The 23,245-nt window shown below is 40.2% G+C and overlaps 2 protein-coding genes across 4 annotated transcripts in view; both read left to right on the top strand.

Moving 5' to 3' along the window:
• Window positions 1-3,559: 3,559 nt before the first annotated feature.
• On the top strand, window positions 3,560-7,214 carry htatip2 (HIV-1 Tat interactive protein 2). Of its 2 annotated transcripts, none has more exons than XM_029498349.1 (7): window positions 3,560-3,870; window positions 4,194-4,383; window positions 4,485-4,592; window positions 4,970-5,107; window positions 5,233-5,294; window positions 5,788-6,027; window positions 6,285-7,214. In XM_029498349.1, the coding sequence occupies exons 1-6, from the start codon at window positions 3,746-3,748 to the stop codon at window positions 6,002-6,004; spliced, it is 840 nt and encodes a 279-aa protein (XP_029354209.1). In that variant the 5' UTR covers window positions 3,560-3,745; the 3' UTR covers window positions 6,005-6,027; window positions 6,285-7,214. The 2 variants fall into 2 exon arrangements, with proteins under 2 accessions (XP_029354209.1, XP_029354208.1); XM_029498348.1 differs by having other exon boundaries at window positions 3,562-3,870; window positions 6,288-7,213.
• A 4,920-nt stretch (window positions 7,215-12,134) lies between these two features.
• The window catches only part of prmt3 (protein arginine methyltransferase 3), a 45,924-nt gene continuing 34,813 nt past the window's right edge, over window positions 12,135-23,245 (top strand). For both annotated transcript variants that reach the window (XM_029498965.1, XM_029498966.1), the window contains exons 1-9: window positions 12,135-12,185; window positions 12,393-12,513; window positions 13,846-13,928; window positions 14,021-14,070; window positions 14,259-14,364; window positions 15,637-15,802; window positions 16,310-16,451; window positions 18,126-18,191; window positions 19,628-19,749. In XM_029498965.1, coding sequence (XP_029354825.1) covers window positions 12,164-12,185; window positions 12,393-12,513; window positions 13,846-13,928; window positions 14,021-14,070; window positions 14,259-14,364; window positions 15,637-15,802; window positions 16,310-16,451; window positions 18,126-18,191; window positions 19,628-19,749 — 878 coding nt within the window. In that variant the 5' untranslated portion in view covers window positions 12,135-12,163. The remainder of the gene's footprint in view (window positions 12,186-12,392; window positions 12,514-13,845; window positions 13,929-14,020; window positions 14,071-14,258; window positions 14,365-15,636; window positions 15,803-16,309; window positions 16,452-18,125; window positions 18,192-19,627; window positions 19,750-23,245) is intronic.

Raw genomic sequence — 23,245 nt, 5'->3', positions numbered from 1 at the left:
AAATTTTCGAGGAAATAAAAAGTTTGTCATGTCTCACAGTAAATTAATATAAAACCGGTATATATGCAGATGTTTTGTAATCATGAGCCATCGGAACAGCTTCAATGCTTCTAGTCATGCCTCTGGACTATGCTGAAGAAATAATTTGGTGTTTTGATGATGAAGAAGAGGGCGAGAGGGCCATGTGGCACGTGTGCAAAATATCCTATAGGTGTTCGACTGGTTTGATATCTGTTGAGATGGCAGCAGCAAGTGAACATCTGACCGGAGAGGCCCAGTGTCATCCAGTTTCTTGACTCACTTCTCAAGTTTTTTTCTTGTTATGGATTTAGATCACAGAGCCACAAAAATGAAAACAAATACTAACTGATCACTAGTGACTCCTGAAATTTTACCAAGTGATCAGAAAAAGCTAACAAGTGTCCAGTCTTTAAATTAATTTGAACTCTTCGGGTTAATAAAGACTGTTTTATGTTGTGCACTTTTCATCACTATTTACACTTTCTTTAGCAATTCTTTGATCAACAAATAAAAACACATTTAAAGTACTCAGCTGTGACTCTTTTTTGCTTTCATACTTATATTAAGATACAGTTCTACAGTACCTGCAAATTTAAACACTTAGTACCAAGATCTGTAAACTGTCCACTCATCATAATACTAAAATGCATAATAAATTAAAATAAAATTTTAAGAGCATTATCAGTTTCATCTCCCTGATCTTCATATGTGCTTGTCGTATACTTAACAGATACAGGAGTGTTCAAAATAATAGCAGTCCAATGTGACTAACCAGATTAATCACTGTTATTAGTATATTAGTATACTGTAATTAGTATAGTATATATATTTTATATTTTTTTTTTGCTACAGGACAAACAAGTTACCAGTAGGTGCAGTGGATTCTCAGAAAACCAACAAGACCCAGCATTCATGATGTGCACGCATGGTGAAGCATGGTGGTGCAAGCATCATGATATGGGCATGTTTATCGCATACCAGGGATCATGGATCAGTTTGCATATGTCAAAATACTTGAAGAGGTCATTTTACCTTATGCTGAAGAGGACATGCCCTTGAAATGGGTGTTTCAACAAGACATGACCCCAAACACAATAGTAAACGAGCAAAATCTTGGTTCCAAACCAACAAAATGAATGTTATGGAGTGGCCAGCCCAATCCCTGGAACTCAATCCAATCAAGAACTTGTGGGGTGACATCAGAAATGCTGCTTCTGAAGCAAAACCAAGAAATGTAAATGAGTTGTGGAATGTTGTGATGGAATCTTGCCACACACTCCATGCCACACAGATGTGAAGCAGTGATTTAAAAAACTGGTCATACAACTAAATATTAGTTTAGTGATTCACAGGATTGCTAAATCCTCGAAACGAAAAGGTTTTATCTTGTTTCTGAGAATCTACTGCACCTACAGGTAAATTGTTTGCCATGTAGCATTAAAAAATATACTAAAACCTTGGATTAATCTGGCTAGTCACATTGGACTGCTATTATTTTGAACACTACTGTATTTTTGAGCACAAGTGGGAGAATACTGGTTTCAACTTCAGAAAAACTACATTCGATTTCCACTGTTTCATGCTACACGTATGACCAGCGTGTCCTGTGAGTAATTATTTCCCATCCACTGCTCTAATACTGCATCCTGTCTGAAAAGGACTTCAGCAAATTGCACCAGAACAGATTTGACAGGGACAGCAAACTCATGCAATGTTCAGGAAATTCAGGAGGAGCTGTGGCTGTAGTACATAGAAACTGAACAAGACAATGGAAACCAACTCTTTATGATCCATATATCCTTAAGTGCCAGCTAATCAATGATCAAATGCAATTGACCACTGGCCACCATTGGCATTTTCATCTCCAGCAGCGGAGCTCTGAAAGGAAATTGAACCACGTTTCTCCCACACACCCACTGAGGCATAAGCCTTCTTACACCAACTTCCTGTCTAATCAATGTGAGGGACAATGACTCAACAGGTGCGACAGACAGGAGCCCAACAGCAGCTTTCCCCCCTGGGGTCCAATTAGCACCCGTGGCTTAGGAACAAAGACGCGACATTTCATTTCAGCAGCATGCCAGTTTAAGGCCTCTTCTCTCAACCTCAGCCTCTTTTCTTTCTGTCTTTTACTGCTGACATCCTTAAAGGATCATCCCTGGCTGCATCATATTCTATTAGATTGGATCGATGCCTTGTATTCGAAGTGGCAGAGGTGTTAAAAACATGGGGCGTTGATGAATTCATTGCATGTGACTGGGCTTGCTTTCTTTGTGTGCAGGATTTGGCAAATGAAAACCCCTGAAGGTCGGACAAAAGGAAAGGGCATTTTTCAGGGTTTGGTTCGCACTCCTCGTCCAGGCTGTGTCTCATGACCAAAATACAGGCAAGTGTTGCCACCCCAGACAACGTTTCAACTCGTGAAAAGAAAAGATCCAGTGTAATTTACAGTCTCTGCTCATCACATTTCCTAAAGAGCCTGTCTCTTGCACCTTAGGAACCCATGACCTGTTTTCTGGAAAGCTATAAAGTGTGTGGTGTTTAACATTGTGTGCTATTCATTGTCACCTTTTCAGCTTCTTGATTTGTCATATAACCACATTAAATCTCTCAAATTGGGCTAACACACAACGAAATTATATTTCTTATGCAATTACAGCTGATGTTTCACCAAACTGTTTTGACAAAATAACTAATTGCCTACAGTTGTCACACAAAAGTTTTAAATGTATCTAGAGGTTAACAATTTAGTTTTGAAGATTGAATGACTTTCACTTGTTCTAAGAGAAAAACGATGACGCTGGTCTAATCAAACTAGTCTGAGGTTAGCGCAAACGAAGAGGACAAAGTCTTCACAGCCAGGTAGCCAGTCTTTACAACATCAATGGCCTTAACTGGTGCATAAAGTAAAAGGGTTAATAGTTAGGAACATGTTGTTAGAGTCTGAAATTCAATCACCTCACTACACTGAAAAAGCCGCATCCTGGACTTAGGGAACTTCCACTGTTTATTCCCATTGTTATATTCAGCAGTGGAGCAACTGAACCAAAACACTGTGATCTTTTAACATCAATACAAAACAACAATAACAGCATGAGCCAAAATAAGCTCAAGAATTGAGAAGGATGGAAATGAAGACAGAGAAGGACATATGATTCTATCTTTCCTTTCTAATAAAGAATGTCATACATTTCAAACGACCATTATTTGGTGCTTGCGTGCACACAGTGCTGTCACTGTCATACCGCACTACATGGGCTTTGCCAGAAGTAAGCACATTAGTTTAAAAGGCATCCCTTTGTAGTCTCCCCATTTACTTATTCGATTTGTTGATGTTATTTAAACTAATATATGATGGCTTATTATAAAGTGGTACAACAAGTGGGGCAGTGTGGGGTCCAAAAGTCAACCTGCCAACCTAAAGTGAAGAGGCTCCAAAATGCAAGTGCGCATGCGCGACCTAAAGAGTAATCTATCCAGGAAATAGATATCCCACAGAAATCCCTTTTTCTGTGGGATAAATTAAAACGTCCTCAATAAATAAAAGTCATCAGTTCAATCCAGGTTTTGTATTTTGTTGCAGTGGTTGCACCGAACATCGAGTTACACGCCCTGCCGGTGATAATATTAGTTATCTCAGCCGACCTATCACCGGACAGCAGCACCGTCCGTGAACATCAGGCAACCAGGAAGTGCGGCGGCGGAGCGGGGCTTTCTGTCGGGTATGTCTACGGTCTGTCTGCTGGCCTCCTCTCTGGGAAGAACAACTGCGCTCCTGACCCTCGCAGTCGTTGTCATTGCAGCGGTTTTGAATTATTTCGACGATTGTGTCTCGGTGAAATACTCCAGGTAACGTCTGCGTTAGCGCGAATGGATGCCGCACTCGGCTCAAGCGTTATTATGGCCGCCAATGTAAACAATGCAAATACAAATTTATCCGTAAATACCCGTGTAATCATCGGGAATGGTCAGACCAATCCCTGAAGAATTATGTAGATTCCACCTGACAAATGTGGTCATCATATAAAACCTTATAAGATCTGGTGTCTGAATGGACTGTGTCGTGTAATTGCTTCTTCATGAACTACACTTACACATTGAAATACATAAGAGATGGATACATTTTATTCTTATCGGTCCTGACGCGGTGGTTAATTTGTTGTTGCCCACAGTATGGCTGAGGACATGAAGACCCTGGAGGAAAACTTCAGGGAGCAAAACAAAAGCTGCTTCATCCTCGGCGCCTCTGGGGAAACAGGAAAGGTGTTGCTTCAGGAGCTGCTGGAGCGCAATCTTTTCTCCAAGATCACCCTCATTGGAAGGAGAAAGCTACCCTTTGAGGGCCAAGCATATGAAAACCTGGTTAGAGGGCTGTTTTTGTTTTTAATGAGACAATCTATTATCTAAGATACATGATGTTGGGAGTTACATTTTGCTTGAAAACAGGTCTGTTTGGCCTCCAGGTTCAAGAGGTGGTGGACTTTGAGAAACTCGACGATTATGCCGCTGCCTTCCAGGGCCATGATGTCGGCTACTGCTGTCTGGGAACAACCAGAGCAAAGGCAGGAGCTGTAAGTTAAACAGGCAGAGTGGGTTTCAGTGAAACACTGTATAGCTCTTTGAATTCTTAACAATAAACAAACATTTCCACTTGAGCCCAACTAAAAAAGATGAAGCGAATGGATCAAAAATAAATTTGTATCACTATAGATGTAGAACAATAAGTAAGCTTGAATACAATTTGATTACATAATGTGTGATAGATGCCAAATGTTTACTTTTCCTAACTCTATAAAGGCATATTTAACAAGATTTTGCAATATCATATCACTAATGTTTTGTACTAATGAGTTATAATTCCTATTTTAATATAACCATGTGGAATGTAATACTGCATGTAAGGTGTTTTTAAAATTGGAATTTCTGTCGCACCTTTCTTATCTTTGAGGATGGATTTGTCCGTGTTGATCATGACTACGTCTTAAAATCAGCTGAGCTCGCTAAGGCAGGGGGCTGCTCACAGTTCCACCTGGAGTCCTCCAAGGGAGCCAATAAGAACAGTAACTTCCTCTACCTCAAAGTCAAGGTATTGTATTCTCTCATTCGACTGCATTTAACAAATTTGAGTCTTCTTTGTGATATACAAACGCTTCTTTGTGTATGACAATAAACAGTGACATAAGACCAACACTGATACTCTCCATCTTCCAGGGACAAGTAGAGGCTGACATTGAAGCTCTTGGTTTTGACAGATATGCCATTTACAGACCAGGGTGAGTGATCTTACTGAATTCAGTACTTTTGTGAGACAGACATTCAAACTAATGCTGAGGTTAAAAAAAAACTGTATCAGAGTGAACAAATAAATACATAATGTAAAACATAACGTGAAGTGAAATCCTACTCACTGGGCTAACACCAACTATTTATTCAGAAAGATGTATCCTCTTGCAATTTCCCACATTGAGAGGCTACCAAAACTTAAGTGAATATTTTCTTATAATCTTGCACAAACCATAATAGTGCAGTAGTCAGCCTTCATGTACCAAAAATGAGGATGAGGTCAAGGATTGCAACCCTTTACATGATACAAAGTGTTGATTGTACTTGTTTGCACGACTCTGGCCAACTCCCATTCAAGGCATGACATATTGAGAATCATTGCCATAAATAGCCTCAGAGGGGAAAAATGTTCGAATCAGGTCTACAAACTGTTTTTTTTTTATGGTATAAGAAAATGCATATATTTGTCCTCTTTTGCAACAGGGTTCTGCTGGTCGACAGACAGGAGAGTCGGCCTGCCGAGTGGATGTCCAGGAAGTTCTTAAGTGCCTTTTCTTCTGTGTTTTCTACGTCCATGGCCATCCCAATTCAAGCTGTGGTAAAAGCGATGGCGTCAAACACTCTGCTTCAACCTGACCAGAAAGTGGAGATCCTCGAACACAAAGACATCGCCAGTCTGGGAAAGAGTGCACAGAAATAATAGAAAACAGAAAATGTGCCAGGGTGAGAAAAACAACCCATAGATTTTGATAATCTGTGTTAAAGCAATGTTTACAAACTATGACTCTTAAATTTTGGATTATATTGATGACACTGTCTCCATCTTAATGCCTTAGTCCTGTATGCCTGTAGGTAAGAGATATATAGATATATACACAAATGCATCTTTGGCTTGGATACTTGTGTAATGTCGATGCTTTAACCATTTTTGCTCGGACCATCTGAGTGGCCAATGATATTAAACAATTTTCTCTCCTCAGCAGGCAAACAGAGATGGCGTCACTGCAAACACTCATATCATCCTCAGGACTTTCATTGTACTTGACTACTGTTTGAAGCTAGCAATTTATTGAAACCATATACTTCTGACATTTTAGACAATAACTGCTTTACTTGTCTTACAAAGCTATTGTAAGGCTGTTTCCATGTTCACCACTTGGCTTTGAGACATCAGATAGCTATGACACTGCCTTAATGTAAATCATTGTCCATTCTGCAATATTAGAGGTTGTAAATTAGGAAAATGGCTATAAAAGCTAAATTAATAAAAATAATGTCGATGTCCCGATCTTTTCTATGTAAGCATGTACTGTGGCATACTGCAAGGATATAAACATATCTCAGCCATGTCACAGATAATACGTTTGTATACCATTAAATATGAGTTTTGCCGATACCAGTAATGGACCATTTTTGATTAAACTTTAAACTTTTCTGAAGCCAAACAAATGAAGTTCCCAGTTTCAGACCTTAACTGGTGTATAGATGTTTAATATAAAAACAGTAATGCTGAACATAATTTATTTTATAAATCATTTTATTCTTTATAATTTTTTTTGTTAAGCCCAGTAATTTGGATTTTTAATGACAAGAAAATGTTCAGTGTATTTTTCTGTTTTGTTTTCAAAAATGTTTTTCATATTCCCTATAATTGTGTTCTGATGGATATCACTGGTATGCAAAGCATTTGGCCCTTAGCCTTACCCTTTTCACTCCTTGATCTAGCAGCTCCCCCTTGTGACGAAATGGGGTCACATTGTGTGCTGTCAGCTCATATCACACATTATTAAAGGACCGGGTGACTTAATGACCTGTATAACAGAAGATAATGTTCTTCTCTGACAGAACATATTTGACATGTCAGAATCTACAAAGCAAAAGCATAAAAAATAAAGGAAAATATGCTTGAGCATCTTTGGTTCCAATGTTTTAATGCATTGTGCATGCTGTCACACACTTAAACATGATGAAGCCACCAATGTTTCCAGCAGCAGCTACACTTTTTCCTGCTGTGACAATATGTCAGAAAAAGTCCCATTAGAACTAAATTTTTTTGAATAAAATAAAAATTGAATTTAACTCTCTCCCTTAAAAACAAGTACAAATAGGTCTCACTTGGGGGAGGAGGTTAAGTCCTATATTTTACAACAGAATAATAGTTTTACTTTCAGGCAGTATTTCTCATACTTCAAAAAAAAAAATCTGCCTGATGAGCATCTTCCATATTCATCAGGGTGAAACAACTCTGAGCTCAGGCAATTTGTCCCCTTTGTTTGCATTTTTGACCCATATATTGGCAACACACCCTTCTTACATGTTCCATCACAAGCAAGTATTACAGCCTTGGTTCTCTTCTTCTTTTTTTTTTTTTTTTTTTTTTTTGGACTAAAAAACCAAACATGGTAGTCTTCTAACTGTGACATCAAGCAGGATAACCAAGCAGATACCACTGGCTGACACTGCTTGAGAAGTCTTCATGTTCTTACCTCAGCTGCGTTAGGGTGGGTGCCATCATGACCATGCAGCAATTAGTCTGATATGAGGAACAGCTGAGGTGATCTGCTGCTGTCTGCTCAGAGTTGATATGAGTCTGCGGCAGAGGAGTCTGCTAGTTGTGGCTTTGTTTACAACTGGGTATGGTGCTCTGGAGCAAAGCTGAACAATGACATACACAAGCTATTTCAGGTAAGTTATCCTGTTAAAGGTTTCTCTAAATTGAAACTATGTAATTACTTCAGGTACTTGAAACAAGCTCTGAGAATATCTTGTCCTGTCTTGTCCATTAATTGGCAGAGTGTTCGTGCTTTGCTTTTGGCTACTGGCCTGTGATGTAAATTGTGAGAGCCCCCAGAGAGGTACTGAATGATTTGTCTGCATAATCAAAGTATTCAGAATGGTTTAACACAAATGAAGAGCTCTAGAATATATCTTGTGTTCCCTAGGTCGTGTCCAATATGTTCAGGTAACACATTCTCAGGTGGGAGTCCACATTGACAGAGACCATGGAAGATGGATTGAGCACCCGAACCACAGAAGCCTCGGAGCTGGTTACAAGACATCAAGTGCGGTCAATATGCGAAGTGGCCCTCTTCACCCAGCTCAAGAAGCTTCCCCAGTTGACTTTAAATTACCACAAATGCGAAGCCGTTATCCCAATCTTGCAACCCACATCAGCAATATTCCAAAAGCCAGAGTTGCTCCTGCAAATGTTGGCTTCGGCTCAGGGATCAGTATAAGACGGCCAAGTGCTGTGGTGTACAAACGCTCTGGAAAAAAGCCAGTGACTTCTCTCAATGAGGAAAGGATTCACCAAGAAAATTCAAATTCTCTATTCCCAACTAGTTCAGTGAAGTTTTCACCACGAATTTACAATGCTAAGTTGAGGCCAAATGGAGGCTTTTCACTTGTTCGTGCAGGCAAGGTTCCAGGAGGCGTAGGACCCCAAAACAGAGAGGGATTCTCTTTTTCACCCCGCAGTAAAGTAGGTCCAACAAGACTTCTGGTGAGTGGGCATCAACCTCCTCATGTTCTACCCAATCACCGTTTTCGCAGCAAAACAAACTCTCTGCCAGTAGTCTTAAAACCCACTGAAAAGAAGACAGACTCCATCATGAAGGGATATTCTCCCAGCAACAACGCAGCAGGAAAAGTTAAAACACAGATCCCTTCTCTTGCATGGAGGCCCTGGGTCTATGACAGTCGTGCGCAGCCGGAACCAAGAGGATATGCCCATGTCCGACACCTAAAGCCTGCTTCTAACAAAATGCAGCCTCAAGATAGCACTGCTGCAGGTTATAGCCATGATTCAACACAAATGGGAGTTAGCAATCTAGCACCAGGTGAGAAGCAGCTAAATTTCAACAGAGGCATCTGGCATTTTCCACCACCTGAACAAGGACAAATATCAGTCCAAGGCAAATTCAAACCTTTCCAGAGACTTACTACAGCTGGTCTCTCGGCACACAGTGAAAATGCTCCCAGTCAGACAACCATTCCTCATGCAAACTCAACAGTTGCTACTACAACAGCTGTGCTCACAGAATCTGGAGAACTTGGCACCAAGTCTTCTTTGCCCATTCAGACGGAGGGAGCAGACTGAAAGCCTATGCTTCAGGCAGCAGCAAAAAAAGGCCAGTATAACAAGCTGGACTACTTGAACCTTAAAAATCCTTTCACAAACCCAATTCCCTGGTTAGGATTAGTCTGAGTTTAAACTGTCTTGCATGCCTTTGACTTTTAACAAATGATCTATTTGGAGACATGTAGTATTTTAATCCTACCCTCAGCTCTGCTGCTTGTCCAGGAAAATTGTTACATTGGCTAAATAAATGATGTAAGTTTGCTGATTAACTGTGTGGCTGCCTTTTACTGAGTGCTTTGCTAAAGTTTGTCATTAAAATCAGAATTGTTTGCATCCTGCATGGATGTAGTCAGAGCAAATTAGAAGCAGCTTTCGTAATGTCATATTTTAAATGGCCAGGTCAATTCTGGTGGTCACTGGCTCTGTACCTTTTCATGGTTTTAACACTTCATACACTATCTGCTTATATCGTTACCATATCTGAAGAGGACAAACTGGCAAAGTGTATTCACATCTTTCTAGACTGGCACTTGACTTTGCTTCAATTTCATGAATTGAAATGGAATGAAAGTTTGGCTGTGATTGAAAACACATGTTTTCGCTAGCTAATTTGCTCCCGACATAGTTGTTTAGGTGGCGTATGTATGCGTGGGGGGTCGCTTTTACTTTGAAAGTGTCACGTAAGGATTAAAGTTGTTTACGACAGGTTACAGCCTGTAGCCATAGTGACTGGTAGCCTGTAGCCTGTCGCCATAGTGACTGGTAGCCTGGCGACAGTAAAACGACAGGAAAGAGGGTAAGTGACTTATTTTGGCGCCTGTCTGAGAGTACACTGTGAAATCTTTCGTCTCGTGTTTTGATTTGTATTTCGTGATTTTTACAACGTTACGACGAATATTACGTAGGCTTGTTATTAGTACTGCTTTGTTTGAGGATGACTGTGTGTAACACGGACGAAGCTGTTGTGGCTGCGGGTAATTTCAGTAACGTTACTATTCCTTCAGTAAAACGTGTGTACTGTCACAATGTGCAGTGCTGTTTTGGCTGCGTGTAATCCCAGTAAAGGAGGAGCGTGTTAATTATTTCATCTGGGAATTATTCTGCTCTTCTAAACTCTGCTAGCCTGTGCAGCAACAGTCTGTCTATGGAGAATAGTGGGGCAAAGCATGTTTACATTTGGGCTCGTTGCTCTGAGCAATTTTCGCTATTTATTGTAGCATGTTGCTTACTGCAACCACAGCTCGCTTTTTATTACAGTAAAGGCAAGGATTTATGACTTGAGGTATGTTTACTGTGTCCACGGTTTTTTTTTTTTTTTGTTTGTTTTTTTTTTTTTTTTTTGGTAATTCCACGTGCTGTAGGTTTTGTAACCTGGCATTTCTGTGAGAGTGGCACTAAAAATGTTTTTGAAAGATGGATAAGTTTGTCAAAGAGCAGCTTCATTGGTGGATCCTGGCAGTCGATCCCAACTTTTGAAGGTGTGTAATAATATTTAAAACAAATCCATGAACGGCAGTTTGTTGAAAGAATGAACTAATACAATGAAAACAGTAAAATAACATTTCTACACAGGTGTTTGATTTCAGTGTATGCCATGTTGTGTTTTGCAGCTCAACAGAGACTCCTTGCTAAAGTTGCTAGAAGTATGCCTTGAGTCAGTGTCTGATAGGTTTCTGGTATTTTGAAGTGAGTGACATACTCATTAAAGTCACCATGAAGTCTGTTTAGTAAGTTTTCAAGATATAGTTAAAGTAATTATGGTATACTGTTTGTCAGTTTTATTTTTGCAGTTTTGGCCGCTATGAAATCTCAATGTGTGTTGCCCTAATAGACCGCTCCCTATATCTATCAGAAGGATGGGTTTCTGGTATTTTAAAGTAATTGACTGCTTAAGTCTGCTTAGTAAGTTTCCAAGAGTCAATTAAGGTATACATTACACACTTAGATGTTTATAGAAAACTAAATATTTAGTGGTCTTTATTTCTTAATGAAGATGATCTAAAATACAGGTTTATAAATTGTGTACTTGTCATTGTCATATTGCCAACTTGACATTTCATGATCAATAAAGGAATGTTTGGAACAGCATTTAATTTTTGTTTCATCTTTTTGTAGTAATTTATATCAAATTCAAATGAATTAAAGATGAAATCAATTAAATGTACAATCTTCACAAAAATGTTATAAAATTAGTTTGTTTGTTTTTTTTTTTTTTTGTTTTTTTTTAATCCCAGCAATAGCTGGTAACCTGATAACCCAGAACTTCGATTTTGTTTTTAAACCCTTCTTGGTAATTTTAACTCATCAACATGGGTAGTTTCTACCCATTGTTGAGTAAAAACATTAACCCAGCGTTGGCCTTTTACAAATAAGTCGATCTTTCTTCATCCATTTTACTTTTTTGTTTGTTTCTACTACCTCATACTTCATACAAATTCCACACAGCAGAGCAGCATACCTTCAACTTGCAAGAAAGGAGAGAATCTCACAGCCACTTCAGAAGATGCCCCATGTAGGCCTGCTGTAGGTGTATTTATATTCACAGCTTAAGTATTTTAAATGTATATTTTTTGCTTTTAATCTTCGTTCTTGTTCTTATGCTACTCTGGGTTTGTAGTACCCGTGATAGTCGACTTGTCTTTGTAATCTTTAAGTGAAATTAAATTTCTTGGTCGCCATCATGTGGTGAACATTTGGGAGTGCACGTTCAGACTCTTCCCGCCTTTGTCCTACGTCATCCGACGTAACCAGGAAGTCCCGTGAAACCAAGATGCCAACATGGCCGAGTACACAGACCCACGTGAGTGTTGTGAATAGCAAATATAAAACCATAAACTAGCTGTTTAAGACAACTTACTTTGGGTAGCGACATTTTCATCACGAATGTAGCTAACTGAATTTGTTGCGTTAGACGACGAGTCAGTGGCTTTCTGCTCAATAGTTAGCTCACTGCTACAATGCCGAGGCTGGTGTGGTTGGTCAGCTAATCGTGTTTTCACTCCGACAGACGATGATGGAGCTGCAGACGAAATGCCCGAGCTCTCTGACGGCGATCAAGAAGACAATGAGGAGGATGAAGAGCAATGGATGGAGGACAGTCAGCCAGTCACTTGTCTCTTCTGTGACAGGTGACATGCCTTTTTGTTTTTGTTTAAAAAAAAAAAAAAAAAAACTTCCTGCGTTTGAAAACATCCAAATCAGTCTGAAAGTTAAGGCTCTTCTGGGCAAATAGATAGCAAATAGATCTCAGATTTTTTAATCTGAACGAAACTATTGCAGCATCGGCAGAAAACAGTAACTGGGAATACACATCTTCAAATGTTAATCAACTCTTAATTTTGCTAAACTTTAAACATAGAAAAGAATAACAATTGTACCAGAGACAAAAGTTAATGCATTTGATTAAATGTATACTTACCAATTTAGGTACCACAACTTTACAAATTCATTTTTTCCAGCTAAAAGTCTGTTTTTGAGCTTTTAGCCTCTTCTGCACATTACCTGAGCTAGACTAGTTTCACTTTTGATTCACTGCAGAATATTTACATCCATTTTTAAATGTCTATTTACAAGCATTGCATTAGATTTTCTTTACTCATCCCATTTAAAAGGCACTGTAGTGACACCAACTGACTTGTTAAATCATCTTATTTTTCTCACTGCCTCCCTCTATCTTTGCTCATTACGACATCCAGTTTCATTCATTTTAGTTTAAGACATTTAACAGTCTCAGCGCCAAACAGCTTTTCATACAGGTGAGCGTTGTAGTCATTTTGTTTTCTCGACTTCAGTAGATATGACTGTGAAGAGACTTAGTAGTTATCAATCAGCAGGGGTTAAATGGTATTTCCTAAAGGCCCAAAGTTCAGAGCACTGTATCAGTTTGTCTACAAATAAGTGACCAAGTAAAAAAAGCCACTGAAGTCCTATGTTATTCCTACATCACACTCTGTAAGGGTCACCATTAAATGCCACTCATTAGAATCTGCTAAATGGAATTCCAGAGAAATTCTACAAGACATTGTGGCATCATTAGTTGTTACTGATGTTCTAGATTGTCAGCCTTTTTGAGAACCTCTTATTGAGAGCGTGAGGTAACTCCAATATTGACTCTGAGATGAACTGTATAGAAGGCATGAGGAATCCAAACTTTGCACCAGTGGTCTGTTATTGCACAGAAAACTCTGATTGTTAAGTTGTAGCGAACAATTTGTCCAGGGAAGAGTAATGTGGTTAAATCTCCAACAAGCCGACTCCAACCTCATTACACTGCTCTAGAGTGTAGTCACATAAATCTGATTTAATAGCTGGAAATCCAGACTCCACAACCACCACAAGTGTTCTCTAGTAATTTTATAAGCTGAAATTATTTACAAAATTCATGGTTAAACTCTGTGTATTTTCTTTGATAATCCAGCATATGCAAAACAATTAACAAGATTTTCCTCTGTGTTTTTCAGGCAACTGAGCTCTGTACCGACTGCTTTGCAGCACTGCAAAGTGGACCATCACATCACCCTTGTAGATCTGATAAGAAAACATTGTAAGTCAACACTGATGTTTTTTTTGCCTCAGTCAGGAATCAGAAGCTTTATTGCTTTTGTTAAAATGACTCTGCCTTTTTTTTATTCCTAGGTTTAGATGACTATGGATACATAAAGATGATAAACTTCATACGGTCAACAGTAAGTACAAATATCTCTCTGTTAGACTGGCTCAGATTTGATTTAACACTACATTCCAGCTTTTTTATACCCTTCACATTTTAATAACCTTAATTTCTGAAACCTCTGAATAAGGACAGGCACGTCATTGCTATACAAATATACTACTAATAATAATAGTTAACCATGAAAGAAATTGGCTTATCTAGAAATGCGATGCCTCTTGTCTGATGGGGCTGCCAGATGCAACCTTACCTTGGGAGAGTGAAGACTTTCTGCGGCCGGTCGTGCAGGACGACCCCCTTCTGCAGACAGGTACAGTAACTTCAACAAAAACATCAACGATATTTGAAGTACTTAATTTAAATTTTCTGCCTTTTACTTATTTGTACTTTTCTGCTCTCAGTCATGGGTCTCTGTTTGTATCCAGATGAAAGAGGTCTAAAAGGTTCATTATGCTTCAGATTAACTTCTGAGACAAATATCATCAAACTTGTGTAAAGGCTTGATATTTGTTCCAAATGGCAAATCTATGGTCTAGAGGTAGGGAGAAAAGCCGTTTGGCATAAGGAGGGGTGTAAGGACCCAAAAAACTTAGAGGTCATTTATGGTGCTGAAATGTAATTCTGTCAAATGCAGCTTTTTAGATTCTGATGTCAAACATGTTTGAGGAAAAGGTTTCAGACACTCTGTAACTGCCCTATTTCATCATGAACATACCAATGCTTAATGGCTAAGTATGCTTCTGATCCATTTGTCAGATGATGTGTCACACTTCATGGCTGCACCGAGTGAAATATTTGTTCACACTCAGGACTCCATGATTGTACACATTAACAGCTTGGTAGTGAGGCCAATAAAAGCTCAATCTGCCACTCTGTACAGTCTGTGTGAAACGTAATAGTGACCATGAATTATCAACTTAATTTCCTTTTCCAATGCAGAAAGCAATAGCAAACTTGAGTAACAGGTTTGTCAGTTGAGAATAGGTGAGAGAGATGTTTCTTATTGGACCTCTAGTCTGTTTTTAGGCCTGGATTAAGAAATAAGTCTGTGTCCTCCCTTTGGTGCCTTTCTCTCTATGATTGTTGAATGTTGAGTGTAAGGTCTAGAAAGGTGTCCTTGCTTTTCAAAGAGGCTTTCACATCCACTGCACTGAAGATTTTGTTTCATTGTCGTTTCAGGTTTCACACTCTCTGTGCAGGAATCATTTTTAATAAATCAGAAAACATGCAGCGTTCAAATACAACCAAATAAATCACACAAAATTAAAACAAAGAAACAGGTGCAAAGGAGCAGCACAACAGCCTAGTGGCTAGTGCTGTGGTCACAACAAGCAAAGCAAAATGTACATATTTAGGTTAATTTGTCGCTCTATATTGCCCCAAGGTCTGAGTGTGAGTGGTTGTTCATCTCTGTCTGTGTCTATGTGCGAGTCCCTCAGATAGGTAGAGCTGTAATTGGCTCCAGCACCCCCTGTGACCTGGAAACGGATAAGCATTTGAAGATGAACAAATGAATCAGGTCCAAGGCAAAATCAGCTGATATGTTTTACATTCTTTGTTGCGCTATATCTGTCCCTTTTAGACCCTGAGGAGCTCTGTAGCATTGAGGGGCTGAGTGTGTCACAGCTCCCAGTGTCTGGTGCTGGGTCCCATGATGCATTGCTTCAGAGGGCACAGGCTGCTGAGGAGAGAGCCCGTTTCTCAGAAGAGGCACTTTCCAGAGCCATGGAGGACTTGCACAAGCTCAAGTTAGTGCTGTTCCTACATTTTTTTCTTTTCTGTCTTTTTTCTCTTTTTTAACATTGTCTTTTAGTTTATCTTTTATTTGTCTTGGGTGAGCTCTTGTGTTTTTATGTTCTTGAACTGGCTTCACTTCTGCACTACTCCTTTATGGGCAGCAGGGGGCCACAGTGAACTCAGTATGACGAAGGTATCCAAAGAGTGCCATGAATAGTTTGTGGGAGAAGTTTGGAGGAAGGGAAAAGATAAGAACAGGAAGGGAAAATTCCACTGCAGCATGAAGGTGGAGGTGTGGAGGGGAGGTAGGATGGGGGCAATAAGGGAAAATTACAGAAAGAGTGAGGTTGGGAGGGGGTGGTTTGGAAGGCAGTTAGAAAGATGAACGCCTCTCATTTCCTCCATTTACTACTACGTCCTGCATGAAGGTTGTGTCTGCTTTCTTCTTTCTGGTCACTACTTCTGTTCCATGTCCTGATACAAAAAGTTGATCACAGCTCTGTCCTGGATTTTTTCAGGCTGCTGGCTCAGGGTTTGGTTCTGAATGCAGAAACCAGCCGATCCGGAAACCTGGGCACTGTGGCCGAGCTCCAAGAAGATGAGGATGAAGCCTATTTTAGTTCCTATGGCCATTATGGCATCCATGAGGAGATGCTGAAGGTCTGCGAACACACACAGTATGATACAAACACACTCAAGCACATTGACCAGGTCTGCATACCTATGAACACCCCCAAACACAGCAGCCTCTGCATAGTACAACTGAACCAATCACCCTACGTCTTGGCTGAAAGGTTTCGATGTTGCAGTGAAATGAAAATTATCATCTTTACACACAAATACAGGAGGAGGACAAGGAATGTTCTCCAAAGTGACACAATAAGAGCAGAGCTCTCATGTGAGACCCTGCTGCATAGCAAATACTTAAAATCTAGAAATTAATTTTTACAGTCCTTCAGTGCTGAAACCTGAACATGTCGGCAAGGTGTGCATGTGTGTGTGTGTGTGTGTGTGTGTGTGTGAGTTTTTTTTTTTTTTTTTTTTGGTAGGGGGGGTGTGGAAAGCTGTCTCCTCATTCCTGTTCTACTTACTGCAGTGCTTACACATTTCTGTAGGCTGTCCTGATTGGTGCTAAGCATGGCTAAGTTTTGTCGTGTGTGTACGTCAGGCTGTAAACTCCATCATAACCTCAGGAGGGACTGGGAACACGTGATCAGACGGGAGGGGGGCTTTGCAGTAGAATGTGATCAACTCTTTTACAAGTTGGCAAGAGAAACCATATGAAAAAGAGCGTTATGTTCTGAGGTAGATGTGAGGTATTTCCATTTAAAATAACTTGTGCTATCGCCCTTCACACTGAAGTTTTATTGTCTGTCATTGAAAAATTAGGTTGAGCAATTATTGTATCCTGAATGGGGGACTTAAAAAAAAGGTTTTTAAGCACTTCTTAAATGGCATTAGTTCAAACTGAAATATTTTGAGGTGTATCAGGGTTAGGAAACCTGAGATTCTGTTCTAGTTCCTTAGATCCTGAGATTTAGCCTGAAAGTGGAACTGTGAGCTGACAATCACCTCATCTGTGATTATTATGATAAAATGCAACAGAGTCATTCAAGAGCCTTGTGAAGCGACACCACAAGCCTTAGATAACATTTAAGTCACAAAAGCAAGGGTGCAGAATAAGTGCAATTTCAAATTTTCCACAAAACATTAAACCCAGAGTCTGAATGTTCTCTTTTGTTTCTGCCTTAAAGTATTAGATAGAAACCTCAGTATTTTATTATAATCAGCATGGATTCCAATACTGTGAAAGTGTGATATATCATGCATTTGTGTTCTTCCTGGGAATGGTTGAATTATACAAATACTGTAGCTTTGTGGGCTGTTTCATCTGAGTGACTCCTGAAAACTTTTTTTTTTTTCCCCCAGTCGAAACCACGTATTAATTAGAGCTTCTTCAGTTTTACTGTATCACTCACTGAGGCGCTGACTGTCATTCCAACAGATTCAGTAGCTTCTCCATAGGCAAGGAGTTACTGGGGTTTGTGGGTAGATGTGATTGGAAAGTTAATTAGCAAGTCCGAACCTGTCAAATTTCCAGTCAAATTAGTCCTATAATCCATTAAATTTCCATGAATCCCACACAATTGGTCATCATCTGAACCTGAAGATTATGAAAAAAAGCCTATTGCAATGTATGTGTGCTAACACAAACAGCTACACAGCTTGCAAAGAGGAAATGATCTGCAGAGGGTTAGATTAATAGCTCCTTCGTTTTATTCCACCGCAGCATTCTCTCTGTTTTGTTCTTACTTTTCGTTGGTCTCTCCACAGGATACGGTACGCACAGAGAGCTACCGTGACTTCATGTACTGCAACCCCGAAGTGTTCAGAGATAAGGTGAGCTGACTACTGCAGATAGATAATTTTGTGTGTGTGTGTGTGTCTGTCCGTGGTTTGAGGTAATTATATATTGGATGTGCAGCAGGAATGTCTGTGTGCATTTTGCAGGAAAGGCATTAATAAGGACATGGTGTCTTGTTTAAAACACAGACTTTATGCACAACTCAAATGTCAAATGCAGAGGGCAGATAACAGACGCATGCAATCCACCACCAAACCCATAACCAGCACCTCCAACCCCAACTCACCCTTCACCACCCACCCCCCCTCTTTTCCATTGCCTTTAGTTGCAGGAAGCAGTGGCTTGTGTCATGACCATCCATTACATGGGCGGCTGCTGGTTCGTGCTGGGATGAGTCTATAGAGGAGGGAGGTTACATTGATGGGAACGTACATTATCCCTGTCAAACCAAGTAGTCGGCAGAGAGGGAAGTGTCACCTTCTACACAAAGTGCTAGATGAAGAACAAAATAGGATATTCTTGTTACAGAACTGTTAGGGTGGTGGAGGGGGTACTCAAATGTCACCAAGCAGTACAGAATGATGGAGAAAGGTGCAAAGAGAAGTGTTATGTTGTTTTGTCAGCAGTGTGTTGGCAAACTTCTGTGAATCCATAAAGGCAGTGGGATGTTTACTGGGAGTTTAAAGTTGCCTTAAATAGAGACACAGATAAACACAGTGTTACATACAGATGAGTGTACACTCACTGCAGCTGTGCTGCGGTCCTTTAACACAGCTGGGAGTGGAGCTGAAGAAACAGCAACCTATGGAAACCTGATACAGAGCTGGTTAAAAAACAAGAGTGGATTTTAAAATCAGATAGATCAGTGTGTGCAAAAGTATATAACATTTACTACCTCTCTTGAGAAATACTGATTTTACAGTAATAGCCTAAAAGGCTGGGGTTCTGAGAACTAATTATCCTACTGTCCCATCATTTATATCGATTGCTCAATTTCTGGACTGAGAAGAAAATATAAATGATCCAAAATCACATATCCTTAAGAGTTTAGGTATTCGGACTTGTATATTTTTGTGGCTGGAGCTGTTTCTGTATTGTCATTATCATGGTCAAGCTTTTATAACTTATTCAGATGTCCCATTTCCAGCCTTTGCAATAGTCATGTATATTCATATTATCAAATGATGAATAAATAAATGAGGGTCCCCTCATGTGAATTCTGCATCATCCAACCACTTTACAAAGGGGTGCATATATGCAGCCTACTGTTGAAACTAAATATCAGCCAAAGTAAAACAGTAAAAATCCATATCCACATTAATATCAAGCTGATAAGAAAATGTCTTTTTTTTTTTTGACAAATGCATTAAAAAAGGGGGTCAGCAGTTCCTGTTTATGGGAGCCTTTGGAAGTGCATCTGCTGAAGTTTCCTCCAGTAACTTCCTAAATGTCCAACAATTTTCATTCCCAGGTGGTGCTTGATGTGGGCTGTGGGACTGGCATACTCTCCATGTTCGCTGCCAGAGCTGGGGCCAAGAAGGTTATAGCAGTTGACCAATCAGAAATCATCTATCAAGCCATGGATATTGTTAGGTGGGTCCCTTCTGCAGTCAGTCCATTTTTCCTTCAAACTTGTTTTAAATTTGGATTCGTCAACAGCTGCCTGTCACTTGGCAGCTAACATCCCAGCTGATTCACTTACCAATAGTAATGTCAGTCATGTGACACATGCTGTGATTGTCATGGTGGTGGTTAGATGAGTGTTTGTCCCCTTCTGTGCAGCAGAGGATTGTGGGAGTAGAGGTCTCTGTGACCTCGAGCCACCTTTTATTTGTTGCAGCTGGTTGACTTCAATAGAGCTGCTGTCAGCTGCATGGCCATAATGCGAATAATTTACACCTGTGGTCTGACCCATTCACCTCTCGCTTCTTCTTCCTTTGCAGTAGCTACACTCTGAGACCTGCTTTCACAACAACACACATACTCGCTTGCTCACCCACAGATAGATGACCCCCTATTGGTACCTTTTAATACACTCATCGGTTCAATTTCAGGTGCTGTGTGTTTCCTGTTTTCCAGCAGCTGGTTCTCAGTGGTGGCAAACATTTACCTCCACCAGAGCCTTTGCAGCCCTACGTGTACCTGCAGCCTCTTCCTTCATATCTCCCCTGCTTCTAAAATGAATTTTTGTGTTAGGTGCCATTATGAGTGCTATTATTACCGTTATGTAAGAGAGTGTTGTATAAGCAAAAGAACGGGGTTTGCTGAAGGAAAAGGACGTTTTAATTTTACAGCCCAGTGATTCACTGTTGGTGTATGTGTTGGCATGCAGGCGGCATTGCAGGTCTGCCAGCGGTGAAGATTCAGCTGAAGGGAGACGTTGTAACCCCCACCTCTCTCCTACATACACACGTACAGACACAACTGCCTATCTCTTTTTGAATCTTTTGTTGTGTTAGGTTGTGACTTATATTTATATTTGTGTGTGTGTATGAAAGAGTGTATTTGTGTGTCTGTCCATCGCTTTGTCTTGGTGTTAATATCAAGATTGTAATTAAAGTGGGCTCCTGTTGTTTGGGCAGAAGCATCCATCTCCTGTCTGCAATCCGTCGCTGAAGTTTAAATGAAAATCAGGATGTGACTTCTTTCCGTCACAGTTGCTTCCTTAATGGATTATGTCTCAGCTAAATGCTTTTTTTAATGGCTGGGATTGATGGATTAGGTATGATACACAGGGGTTATTGGAGCTATCACAGGAAATACTCAACCTGTGTGCCGAGCTGTTGATGAAAGGAGCCACTCTTCTCCTGTAGCAGTACTCTGCCTCAACTATTGTCAAACTTTCCTGCACGTCTTCTATAGATGGGATAGATGTTTGTGCGATTTGTGCATTTAATTGCTTCCACTGCCTCTCAATGCACAGGTTCAGTTTCCACAAATGTCTACAAACACATAATTTGTTCAATAAACTATCAGAAAGCAGTGTAAGTAGAGGTCAAAGACAGCAGTTGCTCTGCTTTTACTGGCCGTGATGCATGATGGGATACTATGAGTCCCCTACATATAGTAACATTATTCTCACCATGCATTTAGACTACACTACAAAATGACTGACTAAATACAAAGGACTATAGAGGGAGAAGTGAGTTTCAATCAAGGAGATTAGGTAAAGTTAAACCGTATCCTCGGAGAAACTTGGAAAGATGGGAGACTAAACAGATTAAGAGACCGTATTAATCCTTAATTATTTACAACCACAGCAACCTCATTTAGTCATTACATACAGAAAACACCAGAGAATACAGAGGAAATAGGTCTGTCTCAAAATGATCGAAATGGACAATACAGTACAATCCTGAAAACAAATCTCATTAGCCCAGAGTAAATATTTTTAAACTCTTAAGAAATACTTTTCCCAAATACATTTGGTGGGATCAGGGATCATGTCACTGCAGGTGCTCTGCCAAAAAAACGTCCAAATCATGAAGTGGGTGCATGTGTGTCATTCATAGTGGCCATATTTTTCACAGCATCCTCACTTGAGCCACCTCAACCCATTCCCCTGATACCAGTGACTCCTGCCATTTACTGAAAAACATCAGTAAGGCAATTTGTATTGCAAAGGCCTGAAGTTACTATCAAATATTTTTGCAAGTAGATATTTTCTATGATATTTGAAATTTCTCTCCTCCCACTGCTCTCTCCCTATCTCTCTCTCTCCCTCTCCCTCGCTTACACACACACACACACACACACACACACACTAAGCTGAACAGATACTGACTCTCTCCCCAGAGTCCTGACATTGTCCTCTAAATTACCCCAATAATGAGATTACAGTGTTTCCCTCTTGTGAAAGGTGGAGGAGACGGGGGGTGGTTTGAGAGAGGAGGGGGTTGTTGGATTCTGGGATGAGGTGATAGCAGCGTTAGTAGTGCAGCAGAGAGGGGAGAGACAGTTCAAGATAAGGATCGCCGCTACAGAAATGCACTCTGGGCTGCTGTGAGTAATTGTTCTGTCCTCAGTAACATTAGCTGTCATGATAATGGAATATTCACAGAGATTGATATTCAGACTGGCCGGTCTGAATGGAAGGATCATTTAAACATCACTGATCTCAGTTTTTTAGCTGGGCCGGATACCTCTGCAGGCTTACAGTTATCCCCAATCTTCCATCCTCTCATTGTTCAGACCCCATACACAGCTCAGGCTAACTACAACTATGCATAGTGGCAGAATATGCAGATTTCCTAAGGATTGCCTGTAAGCAAAAAAAAATTACTGCTGTATAGTTTGGATACATATCTAGAGATCCAGCCTACATCATTCATTTTGCTAAGTTGTGTGTAGTGATGTTCTTGTCAGCTTATCTTGAATGACTTAAGGCTGCACTCATCTCTGTTTTTGTATTAATAATGGGTCAGAAGACCATGTGTACTATGAGAGGGGTCACCACTCACTGTGATAAACCCACAGAGAAATATTACTCCCTTCAGCTCTGCCTTTTTCAGTTCATTGTTTCTGTTTTTACTACTTTCAGCTTTGTGACTTCACTCATTAGCTCAGTTTGAAGTATCAGGCAGCTGGCCAGCTGTGTCCTGTGAAATAGCTCCGATAACCCCTGTGGATCATACCTGTTGGGCACCAAATGACAACTGCCCAACACTGGAGAGGGTTTTGCTACTAAACAAGCAGACTGAAGCAAAAAGGAGAACAAACCTAAAATCCCGATGACCCAAAGCATGGCCTGGAATGGGAGGGTTGTTCTGTCTCTGCGGTGTAAAGTCCTTTTCCATTGGTCAACAAACTAAGATCTGCTAATATCTAGCTTGTGATGGCAAAGGCAGAGCCCACATTCAGACCTCAGTCAAATGACTCTGCAGTAAACTCAGGTATTTTTATCAGTTCTCCAGCTGTAAGGTTTCTCAGAGGACAGACACAGGCCTGTCTCCGGTCCAGCACCAGCTCCTCTGCTTTTAGGCATGGCAGTGTGTGCTTGAGCCTCAGTATAAGTGGTGGGGGGAATAAAAAAATCTAACTGTCACCGATTGAAGCATCTCACCCAGACACTTACAGGAACAACAACTCC

Source organism: Echeneis naucrates, chromosome 3 (genome assembly GCF_900963305.1).
Source record: "Echeneis naucrates chromosome 3, fEcheNa1.1, whole genome shotgun sequence".
Classification (NCBI taxonomy): domain Eukaryota; kingdom Metazoa; phylum Chordata; class Actinopteri; order Carangiformes; family Echeneidae; genus Echeneis; species Echeneis naucrates.
The sequence above is the reverse complement of the archived record's forward strand: the minus strand, read 5'-3'. Positions and strand labels throughout refer to the sequence as shown.

Bases quoted from the DNA above. Each gene is read 5' to 3' on its own strand.
- htatip2 (XM_029498349.1), top strand. From the start codon at position 3,746: ATGTCTACGGTCTGTCTGCTGGCCTCCTCTCTGGGAAGAACAACTGCG. The intron at 3,871-4,193 runs GTAACGTCTGCG...TGTTGCCCACAG, and splicing joins GTCTCGGTGAAATACTCCAG to TATGGCTGAGGACATGAAGA. The intron at 4,593-4,969 runs GTAAGTTAAACA...CTTATCTTTGAG, and splicing joins CCAGAGCAAAGGCAGGAGCT to GATGGATTTGTCCGTGTTGA.